The 12,262-nt window shown below is 54.4% G+C and overlaps 1 protein-coding gene across 1 annotated transcript; it reads right to left on the minus strand.

Moving 5' to 3' along the window:
* Positions 1–1,797: 1,797 nt before the first annotated feature.
* On the minus strand, positions 1,798–12,262 carry ACVRL1 (activin A receptor like type 1). The gene is made up of 9 exons (XM_010596729.3): positions 12,099–12,262; positions 11,324–11,575; positions 10,927–11,138; positions 10,521–10,620; positions 10,006–10,152; positions 9,416–9,691; positions 8,527–8,724; positions 5,446–5,576; positions 1,798–4,103 (listed from the first exon to the last, which is right to left on the minus strand). Exons 1-9 carry the CDS (start codon positions 12,160–12,162, stop codon positions 3,969–3,971), a joined length of 1,515 nt encoding a protein of 504 aa, XP_010595031.1. The 5' UTR covers positions 12,163–12,262; the 3' UTR covers positions 1,798–3,968.

Genomic DNA, 12,262 nt, shown 5'->3' on the forward strand with positions numbered 1-12,262 from the left:
CTCTTGGTCTGTAAATCTTGATGCAAGTAAAGTAGAGCACTCTCTTTGAAGGCTGATTGGGGTAGGACTAAGGGATAATGGTGCCTGGAAGGGTAGAGAGAATTGTCCTTGAGGACCTGGGTACTATGAGGCCTTGGTGGAGGAAGGGGTGGTCCCAGGATCAGGGCTCATGCTCCAGGGACCACCTTCACCCCACTTCAGCATGTTATAGACACCCATCACCTTTCTGAGAGGGCCCTTGGCACCCAGATGATGATCTTGTCCCTCTTTGTACAGGTAAGGAAACTGAAGCCTGGGGTCCCCCAGGGAATCAGGGCAAATCCACAAAGAAGCAAAAAGGGCTTTGGGTTTTCTCATTTCAAAAGCACAGACGAGGCACTGCATGGACACAGGGGGTTGGACATGGTGGCCTCCCAAGGACTCTTCTAGCCTTGGACAGCAGTGAGCCAATTCTCCTTCCCCAGAGCCCAGCCAAGGTTCATGTAGTTGTTTTTCTGCAATTTTCCCACTGTTCTTCTCCCTACTCCTAACCACAATGTAGACACCAGGGTGGGGATGTAAAGACTGGGGTCTGGCAGGTGCAGGCGGAGGGGGAAGGCTGCCTTTGGGTGATGTTAGGAACGCTCTTATTTCCCCAAAGCTGGTCTGGGAAGGCACTGTCTGTTGCGGGGACTCCATGAGCCCAGGCATGGGAAGACTGTAGGAATCTCCAGGAATGAGGTTGATTTGAGAGCTCTGGGGAGTAGGTGAGGTCCTCCTTGGTGAAAAGAATTGAGGTTCCCTCCCTGCTGCTCTGTAAAACCAAACTGGTTGCCACTGAGTGGATTCCAATTCATGGTGACCCCATGTGTTGAAGTGTAGAAAACTGCCCCATAGGGTTTCCAAGGCTATAATCTTTATGGAAGCCACTGCCACATCTTTCTCCCGCGGAGCACTGGTGGGTTCATGGGTTTGAACCGCCAACCTTTCGGTGCATCCAAGCGCTTTAACCACTGTGCCACCAGGGCTTCTTATGGCAGTGGGTGGGTTCAAACCACCAGCCTTTAGTAGTCCAGAGCAAATCGTTTGCACCACCTAAGGGCCTTCAGGGCTCCCTAAGAGGGTCTCTAATACAAAGGAATAGTTTTTCTAGACCGAGGAAGTCAGATGGACAAGGTCCCTTCTTGCTTCTTTCAGTATCTACCATCTTCCTCCTCCCTGGCAAGTCCTTCCTCCGCTCCCCCGCCCCGCCTATGTCGCAGGACAAGGGATGGGAGGGGGGGTAGGGTGCTTTCTTAGCCCAGGATGCCAAGGATGTGGTTCTTGGGCGAACGCCTTCCCATTCTGGATGGGGACTGACTCCAAGCAAAGTGTTGACCCCATTTGAGCAGGGAATTGAGGTGGGCAGATCCGAGTTGGTTCTGGGTAATAACACAGGTGTAGTTTTCCGGGCACAGTGCCTGCGAAACAGAAGCTCGGCCCGAGCGCACGCACGCCGGCAAACTGGGGCACGAGGAGGAGATCCCCAGCAGGTTGGGAAAAGCCAGCGGGTCCCTGACGTGGTGAACTAGGCGGCCGCGGGGCAGCCCTTCGGCCAGCAGAGGGCGATGTGGCAGGCGCGGCGATCAGGCTGCTTCCAACCCAGGAACAGAACTGAGATTTGGGCCCCTGCGGGGGTAAAAGCAGCGCGGTGCGGGAACTGTGACATGCGGAACGCAGGAAACCCTGAACCCTCTCCGTTCCCATTCCCTCAGAGCCCCTCTGGACCACTGCGAGGGGCCGCCGCAGAGACATTGGCCTGAGAACACTGGCAGGAGCTCAGGATTCAGCCATCGTTTCTTGGGGACGTATTATGCCCTTATTATGCCCCAGGCACATGCTAAGTGCTTCAACAAACGGTGCTCTCCTCCAACAACACCCTCTCGCCCTGCGACAGAAGAAAGATGCAGACCGTGCTCACCAATACTTCCTCCTCTCTGGTCGTTAGCTGTTCCTCCTTCTCTCAACCCTCCCCCTGTTCGCGCCGCGCCACCTTCTACCTCACACCTTCTCTTAAGAATTTTCCAGTCTTTTGGGAGTCTCGGTTTCCAGCTGTCGGGTCTCAGAGGAGTTTGCCCCCAAGATCCAGTAGAGATAAAATACCTCGGGGTGGCGGGCACGGATTGCTGCGTTGGGTGGGTTCCACCGACCAGAGAACACGAAACTGCCCGGAAGCAAGCCAGCTGTGGTGCTCTGGGAACCGGGCTGGCCCATTTTACTTTCTGTTTTTACCCAGTTTCACTTCCTGGTTCTCACTTCCTGGTTTTCCTCCTGGCCTTGCATAATACTGGAAGACAGGCCTTGGAAACTGCAACAAGGACGGTGGAAGAAACACACAAGAAAACGACTAAGGAGGTTGTGAGGGGTCATTTACAGCAGGAGAGAAGGACAGGTGTGTTTTCTTCATTGGCCCGAAATAGAACTGAGGGTTCCTCTCCACCCTGCCCTGAGAACAGCTGTCCTTGTCCCTAGCCTGAGCCCCCCTCTGACCTCGCTCAGGCTCTACCTCCAACTCACCTCCCTACTGCCCATCCGCCCACCTAGGGCTCAGGGTACCCTCATGGGTGCATGGCCAAATTTTGAATTTGTCAGTGTTTAGAGTCACCGAGTTCTCCTGAGACACATACTCTCTGGGGCCTGGCCAAGGGTGTGGACCTGGGCCAGGGGCCAGTGGGGAGCAGGAACCTGGCTGCTAGAAGCGTCTTGGCTGGACCTCAGCTTGGGAGACCCTGGAGGAAGCTGCCCCTCAGCCTGGGGCAGTGAAAGTTAAGCCACAGAAAGGAGAGGGGGAAATACGCTTGTTGGTCAGAAGGTTGTCTGGACCCAAGTATGGTCACTGGCATGGGCTAAAGCAGGAATTGGAGCTTGTGGAATTAGATTAGGAGGTGTTTCAGATACTCCTGGCTTCAGATAAAGTTATTTTCAAATCCATATCTTGAGGCAAATTGTCAGGGGCTGGGCATAAGGGGTAGATGAGATTGATGAACTTAGCTCTGATACAGGCTGAAATTTCAAAAAAAAAAAAAAATTAGAGCTGAAGGAACCTCAAAGGACATCAGGACCACATCTATCATTATGTAGATGAAACAAGGTTCCACGACAGTGAAGGCCCAGCTCTCATCATGTAGAGCAAGCAGCCAGGACCAGAATCTTAGTCTCCTGACTCCCAACTGAGCCTTTCCCTGGCCACACTTGGTCTGTAAGTCCTCTCAGTTATTTTGAAAGCCCTGCGCCTTACCTATCTGACTTGCCACATCTCCACTGGCCTATGACCCTGCTGCACCCTTAGCAGAATCACTTGGGTTTTAATGACCTAATAAATCTGCTAGGTTGGGGAAAGAGGGGTCCACGGATAGGCCCCAGCTCTCCCAGGCAGCTGGCATTCAGCTAGCTGGGGTCTTGCAGGGAGAACAGAAGGCCCAGGGCATCATGGGGCTGAGAGACAAAAGTCACAGAAACTGATGCACCCTGTGTGTCTGGGGTTTGTGCCAGAGGCTGGGGACTGGCAGGGCAGGGTGTCTGCTGAAGGCTGGACAGGGCCCTATATCACCCTGGCAGCTCTGGTGGGGCAGTGGGGTTAACCAAGGGCAGGGGGTAAAGTGCGGGCCCAGGCTCTGAGCCCAGGACTGGGATTCCCTGGCTTGGCCACCCTGGCTCTGGGGCCTTTTTTGCATCCCGTCCTGGGGGTTGTAGGGGGTACGCCCTGCTGGCATGGGGGCTGGGGAGGAGCCAGGCGTCAGGGAGCCTGCTGCTTTCAGCAGGCCAGACGGCTGGGGATCGAGTTTCAGTCCAGCTGTATTTTTGGCTGGATGGGCTGGGGGCCGAGCAGGCAAGCAGGCGCAGCTGCCCCACAGAGAGACACCCCTTCCCCAGCACAAACATTGCACCGCCTCTACCCAACACAGGCCACCATCACCTCTCCCTCCAGGCAGAGGGGGTCAGGTGCTGGGCTAGTGAATCACTTTGGGCTCTTCCGGACTGTTGCTCAGTTTCTGTAGTGTCTTCTTGATCCGCAGCGCAGTGAGGCGGGCCGAGGGGTTGGTGTACCAGCACTCCCGCATCATCTGAGCCAGGCCTGACAGGACCTGGGGGTTGAAAGAGACAGAAGAGAGGAGCAGGGGACATGGAAAGGTGGAGGTGAGGAGAATGGCCCAGTGATGGGGAGACACAAGCAGGAAAGAAAGGACAAGAAGAGAAGAGGGAGATGAGAGTGTTGAAAAGGAGGGTGACAGGAGAGAGGGTGAATGGAGGAAACAAAGAAGAGATGGATTAAAAAAAAAAATGGGGAAGGAAGAGAGCGGAGTGAGAAGGGAGATGGAGAAAGGCAGGAGGGACAGAAAGAGAGATACAACTCAGATCATCAGGAGTGCCCAGGACCCCCTTGGGAAAGGGGAGATCTGCAAGCTGTGGGGCTCCCGCATCCCCATCTGTAGCTGGAGGCCCCAGTGCAGAGGGCAGTCTCTGGACCCAGCTCTTCCACCAACCATGGCTGGGCCCAGGGAACTATGGGGACAGATGGAGGGGTAGGCACTCACTCCCAAAATGCACATGTCCAGGAAGGACCCCATCCCAGGAAGCTCAGGGGCCCCAGACTGAGCCGGGTCTCTCTCTGCCTTAGACTTGAGTGGTTCCTGAAAGTGTTTGTGTGTGCATATACCCTGTTACTGTCAAGTAGATTCCGATTCATAGTGACCCTAAAGAACAGAGTAGAACTACCCCATAGGGTTTTCAAGGAGTGGCTGCTGGATTTGAACTGCTGATCTTTTGGTTAGCAGTTGTAGCTCTTAACCACTGCACCACCAGGGCTCCTATGTGTATGCATAGGAATGCACATGTGGCTTTTTTGTGGATGTGTGTGTGCATATTTAAATGTACATGCATCCATGTATACGTATTTCTACATACATGTGTACATGTATTCATCTGTGCAATAACTGTTTATCAAGCACCCATTGTGTGCCAGGCACTGTGATAGGTACTGGGGATACTATAAGGGCAAGCAAAAGAGACAAGCTCTCTGCCCTCATGGGGCTAATGATCTGGCATACATGTGCATATGTCTGTGAGTGTACATTTATGTAGAAGTATATACATGCTGGTATGTGTTACATACACACATATGCATATGTTTTCATATACGTATGTGGAGTGTTTGGAGAAAAAACAAAAGCAAACCACTACCACCACAAAAAACTCCACAGCAGGAAATGCACCAAAGTGAAGGGTTCTGAAAATCCCAGAATAACCAGAGGGTCCCCTGAGGGTCCATGGGCCAGGGATGCCTATGGGAAGGGGGAGAGAGTGCCCAGGGATGTACCCTCTACCAGGACACCTGGAAGCAGAGGCCTCAGACTCAGGTACCTCAGCCCAAAAATTCCAGCTGTGAGCTGCCACCCCACACCATCCCAGCCCCAGCTGAGGCCTCACCGGGTCTGCAGCCAGCCGGTTGGGGATGGTGGGGGTCTGCTGGTCAACGCATACCACCTTCTTCATGTCCTCAAAGCTGGGGTCATTGGGCACTGCATCATAGAAGGGTGGTCTGTAGTCCTCCACGATGCCTAAGGATGGAGTGGGGACAGGACATGACACACTCAGGACACCAGGAAGGCCTAATGCCAACCAGGAGAGAGCCTCCCTTCGCTTTGCCCCAGGGACCAGGAGTCAGATGCCTGCCCATGAGCCTTGGGAACCCTGCGCTTATGGCAAGCAGTCCTGAGAGGGACACTGTAACGTAATGAATAATTATATCTATAAATTGTAATAACTGGCATTTATTTTGCATTTACCATGTGCCAGACATGGCACTAAACACATTACATGCATTATCCTGTTAGTCTTCACAACAACCCTATGAGGTGAGTACTAATATTATGTACACTTTACAGATGAAGAAATTGACGCTCACAGAGGTTGAACAATTTGCCGAAAGTTACACAGTAATGGCAAAATCAAGACTTAAACCTATCTCATTTGGCTCCTAAGCCATATCTTGCTCTAGTCTTTTCACAGCTGTCTCCTACCCAGGGCCTGGGTACTGCTCCCAGATGCTCAAGAATAATGATACTTAATGTTTACTGAGCGTTTAACTACGAGCCAGGCACTGTCCTAGGTGCTTTGCATTAAATTCTCACAACAACCTCATAACCTATGAGGTAAATAATACTATAAGCTCCACTTAAAAGCAAAGAAATTAAGGCCAGAGAGGTCGAGAAACTTGTCTAAGATCACACAGGTAGTAAATGACAGCTGGAATTTAAGCCCAGAAAGTCTATGGCAAAGCCCATGCTCTTGACCTCCAAGCTATACTTAAGGGAAGATAGTTGGTTGATTGCTGGGGGAGGATGTGGAACAAGGAGAAGAAAAGGGAGAAATCACTGCCCCTAAGAGAAAGGGATTTTTACCTACGTCCAAAGGGCAGGGCTGACAAAGGCCTCCTTTGATCCCCTCAGCCAGCACTACCCCTTTCCCCATGTTCTCCCAAGTGCACAGTCCTTAGTAGAAGCTTTCTGAAAATGATTCCAGGGGAGCTGCGGACAGCTCCGGTGGAGAAGGCCAGATCCCGAGGACACACCCAGTGCCCCATCCTGCTTCCCAGCCTGAGGCTCGGGGCAGTAGGCCACAACCTCAGTAAAGCCTGCGCCAGCTGTTCTCACCATGGCGGGCTTCCAGCCGGCCCCTGTGCTGCTCCCGCCCTAATCAGTGCTGCACAGAGGCCTGAGCGTGTCTAATGAGCCTTTAATCAGTGCCGGGGCTGACACCAGATTACAGTGTTTATAATGCGCCATGAATCTGTGTGGGGCTGACAGAGCTTCCCCCTCCGCCCCAGGAGCCTGCAGTCAGCCTCTCCCTCAACCCAGGCTGGTCCAGCCTTCCTTTCCCGCCTGCAGGCTGGTCCAGGTGCCTCTTTCCTCTGACCCCTGCTGCCCCAGAGCAGACTCGGGGGCTCATGCTTGAAGGGGCAGGGATCTGAGCCCCTTGTGAGTCTCCCAGAAGGGCTGGTTATACCCCTGCTGTCAATCAAAGACCACCCTGAGGACAGATGCAGCCTGGCATGGGCTGGCTCTGGGTAGAAAAAAGCTCAGGAAAAGTGGGTAAGAACGAATGTCCTGTAGGGGTCCCCCTGAGCAGGGCTCCAGTCATATCCTGATGATTGTCCCCAACCTTTCAGGACTCCTGGCAGCCCCTCGCCATGGACAGTCTCCACAAAGGCTGACAATCCTACTCACCCCCTAGTCCAGACTACCGCCCTTCAACCACCTACTCCATGGCTGAGAAGGCAGTGACCACAGACACCCTGCACAGGGCTGACCTCTGAATGGGGCCAACAGCCCCTCCAAATCTGAGTCTCCTGTGGCAGTAACGATGAGGGAGCAAAAGTAGGCAATGCAGGCACTACTGTAGCCCACATTTTTGTGGGTGAGGAAACCAAGAACCAGGGAGGTTTTAGTGAGCACAGTGACAAAGAGTCATACTGCCTGGTCTCAGAGCCCAGTACTGCCTCTAGCCAGCTATAATTCTGTACCTCAGTCTTCTCATCTGTAAAACAGGGATAATACCGGGTCAAGCACTCATTCTGTAACAACAATTGCCACTAATACTTAATGTTCTAAATACTTTGCTTGGTGTTATAGATTGAATGGCGTCCCCCCCAAAAAATATGTGTTGTAAATCCTAACCCCTATACCTGTAGACGTAATCCCATTTGGGAATAGGACTTTTGTTATGTTAATGAGGCCATATCAATGTAAGGTGTGATTTAAACCAATCACCTTTGAGATACGAAAGAGCAGATTAGGCACAGAAGAAAACAAGCAGAGATGAAGATCAGGAAGGAACTGAGGAACAAAAGCTGAAAAGAGACAAGGACCTTCCCCCAGAGCCGACAGAGAGAAAAAGCCTTCTCCTAGAGCCAGTGTCCTGAATTTGGACTTCTAGTCTCCTAAACTGTGAGAAAATAAATCTCTGTTTGTTAAAGCCACTCACTTGTGGTATTTCTGATATAGCAGCACTAAGAAACTAAGACACTTGGATTATTTCCCAACAACCAGATGCTATTTTTATTCTCATTTTACAAATAAGGAAACTGAGGCACACAGAGATCAAGTAATTTGCCCAGGTGGTCTGATTCCAAGCACATGCTCTTAACCACTAAGAAATACCATCTCCCTGCCAACTCACAAGAATTAAATAAGATAATAAATGTAGAGTATATAGCACGGCATCTGGTACATATTTAAACTCAATAAATGTTAGCTGCTATTAATATTTCAGTTATTATCACTTACCCAAGATTTCATAGCCAGAATTACAGACTCACAGACTCAGGTGAACCTTAAAAGGTCACTCAGCTAAACTAGCTGGTGAATGGCAGCGGAGAAATGCCAGGAGGTCTGGCCACAAGCCCCTCAGGCCACAGGCACCAGCCATGGCAGGAGCCCCACGTCCTGCCTGCCTGCCAGTCCACCTGGCCCATTCCCCTCCCTCCACCCAGTTCAGGATGGGCCTCACCATTGATGATGGTCCGGCGGGTGATCTCCCATAGCACCAAGCCAAAGGCCCAGATGTCGGTCCACTTGTAGGACTCGAAGCAGTCAGTGCGGATCTGCTCGTCCAGCACCTCAGGAGCCATGTACCGCTTGGTGCCCACTCGCGGGTTGTTGCCAATGTCCAGGTAGTCGCTACCCTGAGAGTGCATCACAGCCAGGCCTGTGGGTACCAGGCCTATGATCACTGATCACGAAGCCCATAGACAAGGTGCCTCCTGGTGGTGGCGGTCCCCGGGGGCAAGGTGGGGATGGAGAGAGACAGTGGAGCATAGAGGGGGCAAGCAAATGGAGACTTGGCCTTGAGATGGGCTGGGAGACATTGGCCACAGGGAGAACTGTCCCAGTTATCTTTGTTTCTGTAGCACTCTAGTTTCCCAAAGGCCCAGAAAGATGACCAAGGCAGGCATTACTGTGCCCATTTCAGAGAAGAACCCCCAGGCCTGGCGAAGGGGAGCAATGTAGTCAAGGAAGCCAGGATGAGAACCCAGATTTCTGGCTCCCTGCCCCTTTGTCCCAGGCACCTGGAGCCAGAGGGTGTAGTGGAAGGAGTCTTGGCTTGAAAGTGGTTTAAGACAACTAGTGGGACTCTTGTGGGGGTGAAATGAGACAACACACACCTCTGAGTTTTGAAGCGCCATCAAATCATTAACAGTGTTGTGTACCCAAAAAGGCAAAGGCAGAACTACAACCAAGAGGGAGAGAGCGAACCCCGCCCACTCGCGAAGGGCCCGCCCCACTCCACCGTCCCACCTGCGAGGGACTTGTTTCTACCCCGCCCGCCCGCCTGAGAAGGGCCCGGCCCACTCCGCTTCGCCCACCCACAAGGCCCATCCCTACCCCGCCCTGCTCACCCAGGTCAGCGATGCAACACTGCAGGTTGCTCTTGACCAGCACGTTGCGGCTCTTGAGGTCACGGTGGGCTATGGCCGGTTTGCCCTGTGTGCCAAAGATTTCCACGTGCAGATGGGCCAGGCCGCAGGCCGCGGACACAGCTAGCTTCAGGGCCAGCTGGGGCTCCAGCGTCTGCCTTTGCAGAAAGTCGTAGAGCGAGCCGTGTTCGTGGTAGTGTGTGATGAGCCACAGCTGCGTGCTCGAGTTGCGGGAGGTCATGTCTGAGGCGATGAAGCCTGTGGATGGAAGGGACTGGTGTCTCAGCCAAGGGACTGGGGATGGCGGAGCTTGGACTTGTCTGGAGGCTGGGAGGGTGGACTGGGTCTGGGGGCAGGACTGGGACCAAGGGGACTAGACTGGGTCAGGGTAAAGCTGGGGTTGGGATGGAGGCTGTCCTGGCTTAAGTTAGAGACAAAGTTGGAGTCAGAGATTGGGGGCCCAGGTGGGCTGGGAGTCCTTTAGGGTTGGGTCACTGTCTGGAGGTCTATAGGCTCCAGGTCTGAGTGCAGCGGGATGAGAGCCCCAGGCCTGGCCTAGAACCTCTGCTTGCCTAGGATGTTGTCGTGTCTGAGCAGCACTGTGTTGTAGATCTCGGTCTCCCGGAACCAGGACTGCTCGTCCCTGGAGGAGAAGATCTTGACAGCCACACTCTCACCGTGCCACAGGCCCCGCCACACCTCGCCATAGCGGCCCTTTCCTGCTCCAATGGCCGGAGAGGAGGGAGAGGGTCACACACTGCACACACAGAGCCCACGGAAAGAGAAACCCCCGGAAAGGCCCCCATCGTAATGCTGTGCTGACCCCACCTGCACAACCTCTGGGGCTTATAGTCAACTTAATTCAGACCCAAACCCAGCGGGCACACCACCTCTATCTGCCTCCTGTTCCACCTTGGCTCCTGCAGGACCTAGTCTGGGCCCATCTCCAGCCCGCTGCCTGCATAGCAGAATTCCCATTCTGACCCATTCTGACTCTGCCTGTGACTCTGGAACTCAAGAATTCTCCCTACCCATCCAGGAACATGGGAACCCTTGGTCTCCAACCCCAGGCTCACCCACTGCTCACCTACACACTCCACCAGGGCGACCTGCCGCGCCACTGTCCTCTGCACCAAGAAGGGAAGCCCCGAGCCACTTCCTGTGGTGCAGTCACTGTCCAACAGGTCCTGGGGGTGCCAAGGGACCACTGAGAGGCTGCTTCCACCCTTTTCAGTCCCTTCCCCCATCCTCAACCTGGGTCCCACTGCTTTGCCTCTGCATGTACCTCCCTCACCAGCTCCCACCCACTCTAATCTCTGCCCCTCACCCACCCAGCTCCCACCCACTCTAACCTCTGCCCCTCACTCACCCAGCTCCCACCCACTCTAATCTCTGTGTGTCTGGGATGATGCCTTTCCCAGTTACCCCCTATGATTCTGTGGCTCCTGTCTACCTCACCTCCACCCTGTGTCCCAGGTTCCCCAGACCCATACCCCGAGCATGCTGTCCCCCTGCTCGGATGCCTTCAGGATGATGCTGGACTCGCCCAGCTCACTGTGCAGGCCCCGATGCTTCTCCTGCCTCCGCCGGACATGCCACAAGCCTAGGGCACCCAGGGCCACCAGGGCCAGTAAAGCCAGCACAGGGCCCAGGACCAGAGGTAGCTGGCCATCTACTCCAGGCTGCTCCGAAGGGGTTCGGGTGGCTGGGGGAAAAGGGAAACTGAGGCCCAGCTCCTGGCTAAGCCAGCTCCCCCCATCTTGCCCCTCTGCCAGTCATTTCCCAGGGTTCTGCCTCCCCCACCCTCCTGGCCAGAGCATGAGAGGAAAGCAGGGCAAGGAGGGCAAGGCCCAAGGAGCTGGGGAGGGGCTGCTGGGCAGCTGGACATACCCTCCAGCACCAGGGACACGTTGTAGTTGCAGAGAGGGCTGTAGCAGCAGTAGTGGTTGACGAACTCAGTGGGGCGCCCATTGCAGAGCTCCGGGTGCAGGTTCCCGCAGCCCCGATGTTCCTGGGGGTGCCTGCCCTCCTCCCGCACCAGCACTACTGTGCACCAGGCCCCCTGGCAGGTAGGCCCCCTGCAATGTGGGTTCTCACACGTGCAGGTCACCAGCGGTCCCCGATAGGGCCTCACAGGGTCGCCTGGGAGACATACCAGCAGCTCATCAAGGCTGGGCCCAACTCCCCCAGGCTGAGCCCAACACCCACATCTGTCCCACTGCCCCCTCCTTTCTGGCCTCTCAAACAAACCTTTTAGTTCTCTTAGTTCCATCCTCAGAATATCCTTCCCTCCAAGCCCACCCTCAGCTGAGAATGTGAGAACCAGGCTTCTACCCCCTCCCTGATCCTAGGACCTTCCCCTCCCAGTTCCCAGGCCCCAGCCCTAGCCCTTCCCCTCAACATCCTTACTCTCTCCACCCCCCAGATATAGGTCCCCACGCTGAAGACTGACATAGCATCAGCCTTCAGATTTGGCTAAAGAGGAGGAGGAGGAGTAGGGTTACTGGGACCTAGTCTATCCAAGCCTCACTTTCCCCCACCCTCTGGCCAAGCTCCTAAACCCCCTTCTCCTCCTCAAATTCAGCCCCACCAGGAGCCGAGTTGAGCCCAGGTAGCCCTTTCTCCATCCAGGCCCCTGTTCCCTAACTGCTCCCCCCATACTCACTCTGGGTCAGGCCCAAGGCCATCAGCAGCAACAGAAGGCCCCTCCTGGGGGCGCCCAAGGCCATGGTCTCTGGAGAGAGGAGCTGGAGAGGAGCTGTGAAATGTGATCCCCCTCAGTGTTTTCAGCCACTGACCCTGGGTTCCTCCTACCTAAGAGGAAATCAC

This window comes from Loxodonta africana, chromosome 4, assembly GCF_030014295.1.
Source record: "Loxodonta africana isolate mLoxAfr1 chromosome 4, mLoxAfr1.hap2, whole genome shotgun sequence".
NCBI lineage: Eukaryota > Metazoa > Chordata > Mammalia > Proboscidea > Elephantidae > Loxodonta > Loxodonta africana.

What these genes read in the sequence shown, in the direction of transcription:
- ACVRL1 (XM_010596729.3), bottom strand. Translation starts at nt 12,162, where the DNA reads ATGGCCTTGGGCGCCCCCAGGAGGGGCCTTCTGTTGCTGCTGATGGCC. An exon ending in CGTGTCCCTGGTGCTGGAGG is followed by an intron (nt 11,139 to 11,323) that starts GTATGTCCAGCT and finishes CTTTTCCCCCAG; the next exon opens with CCACCCGAACCCCTTCGGAG. An exon ending in CAGACACGACAACATCCTAG is followed by an intron (nt 9,692 to 10,005) that starts GCAAGCAGAGGT and finishes TTCCATCCACAG; the next exon opens with GCTTCATCGCCTCAGACATG.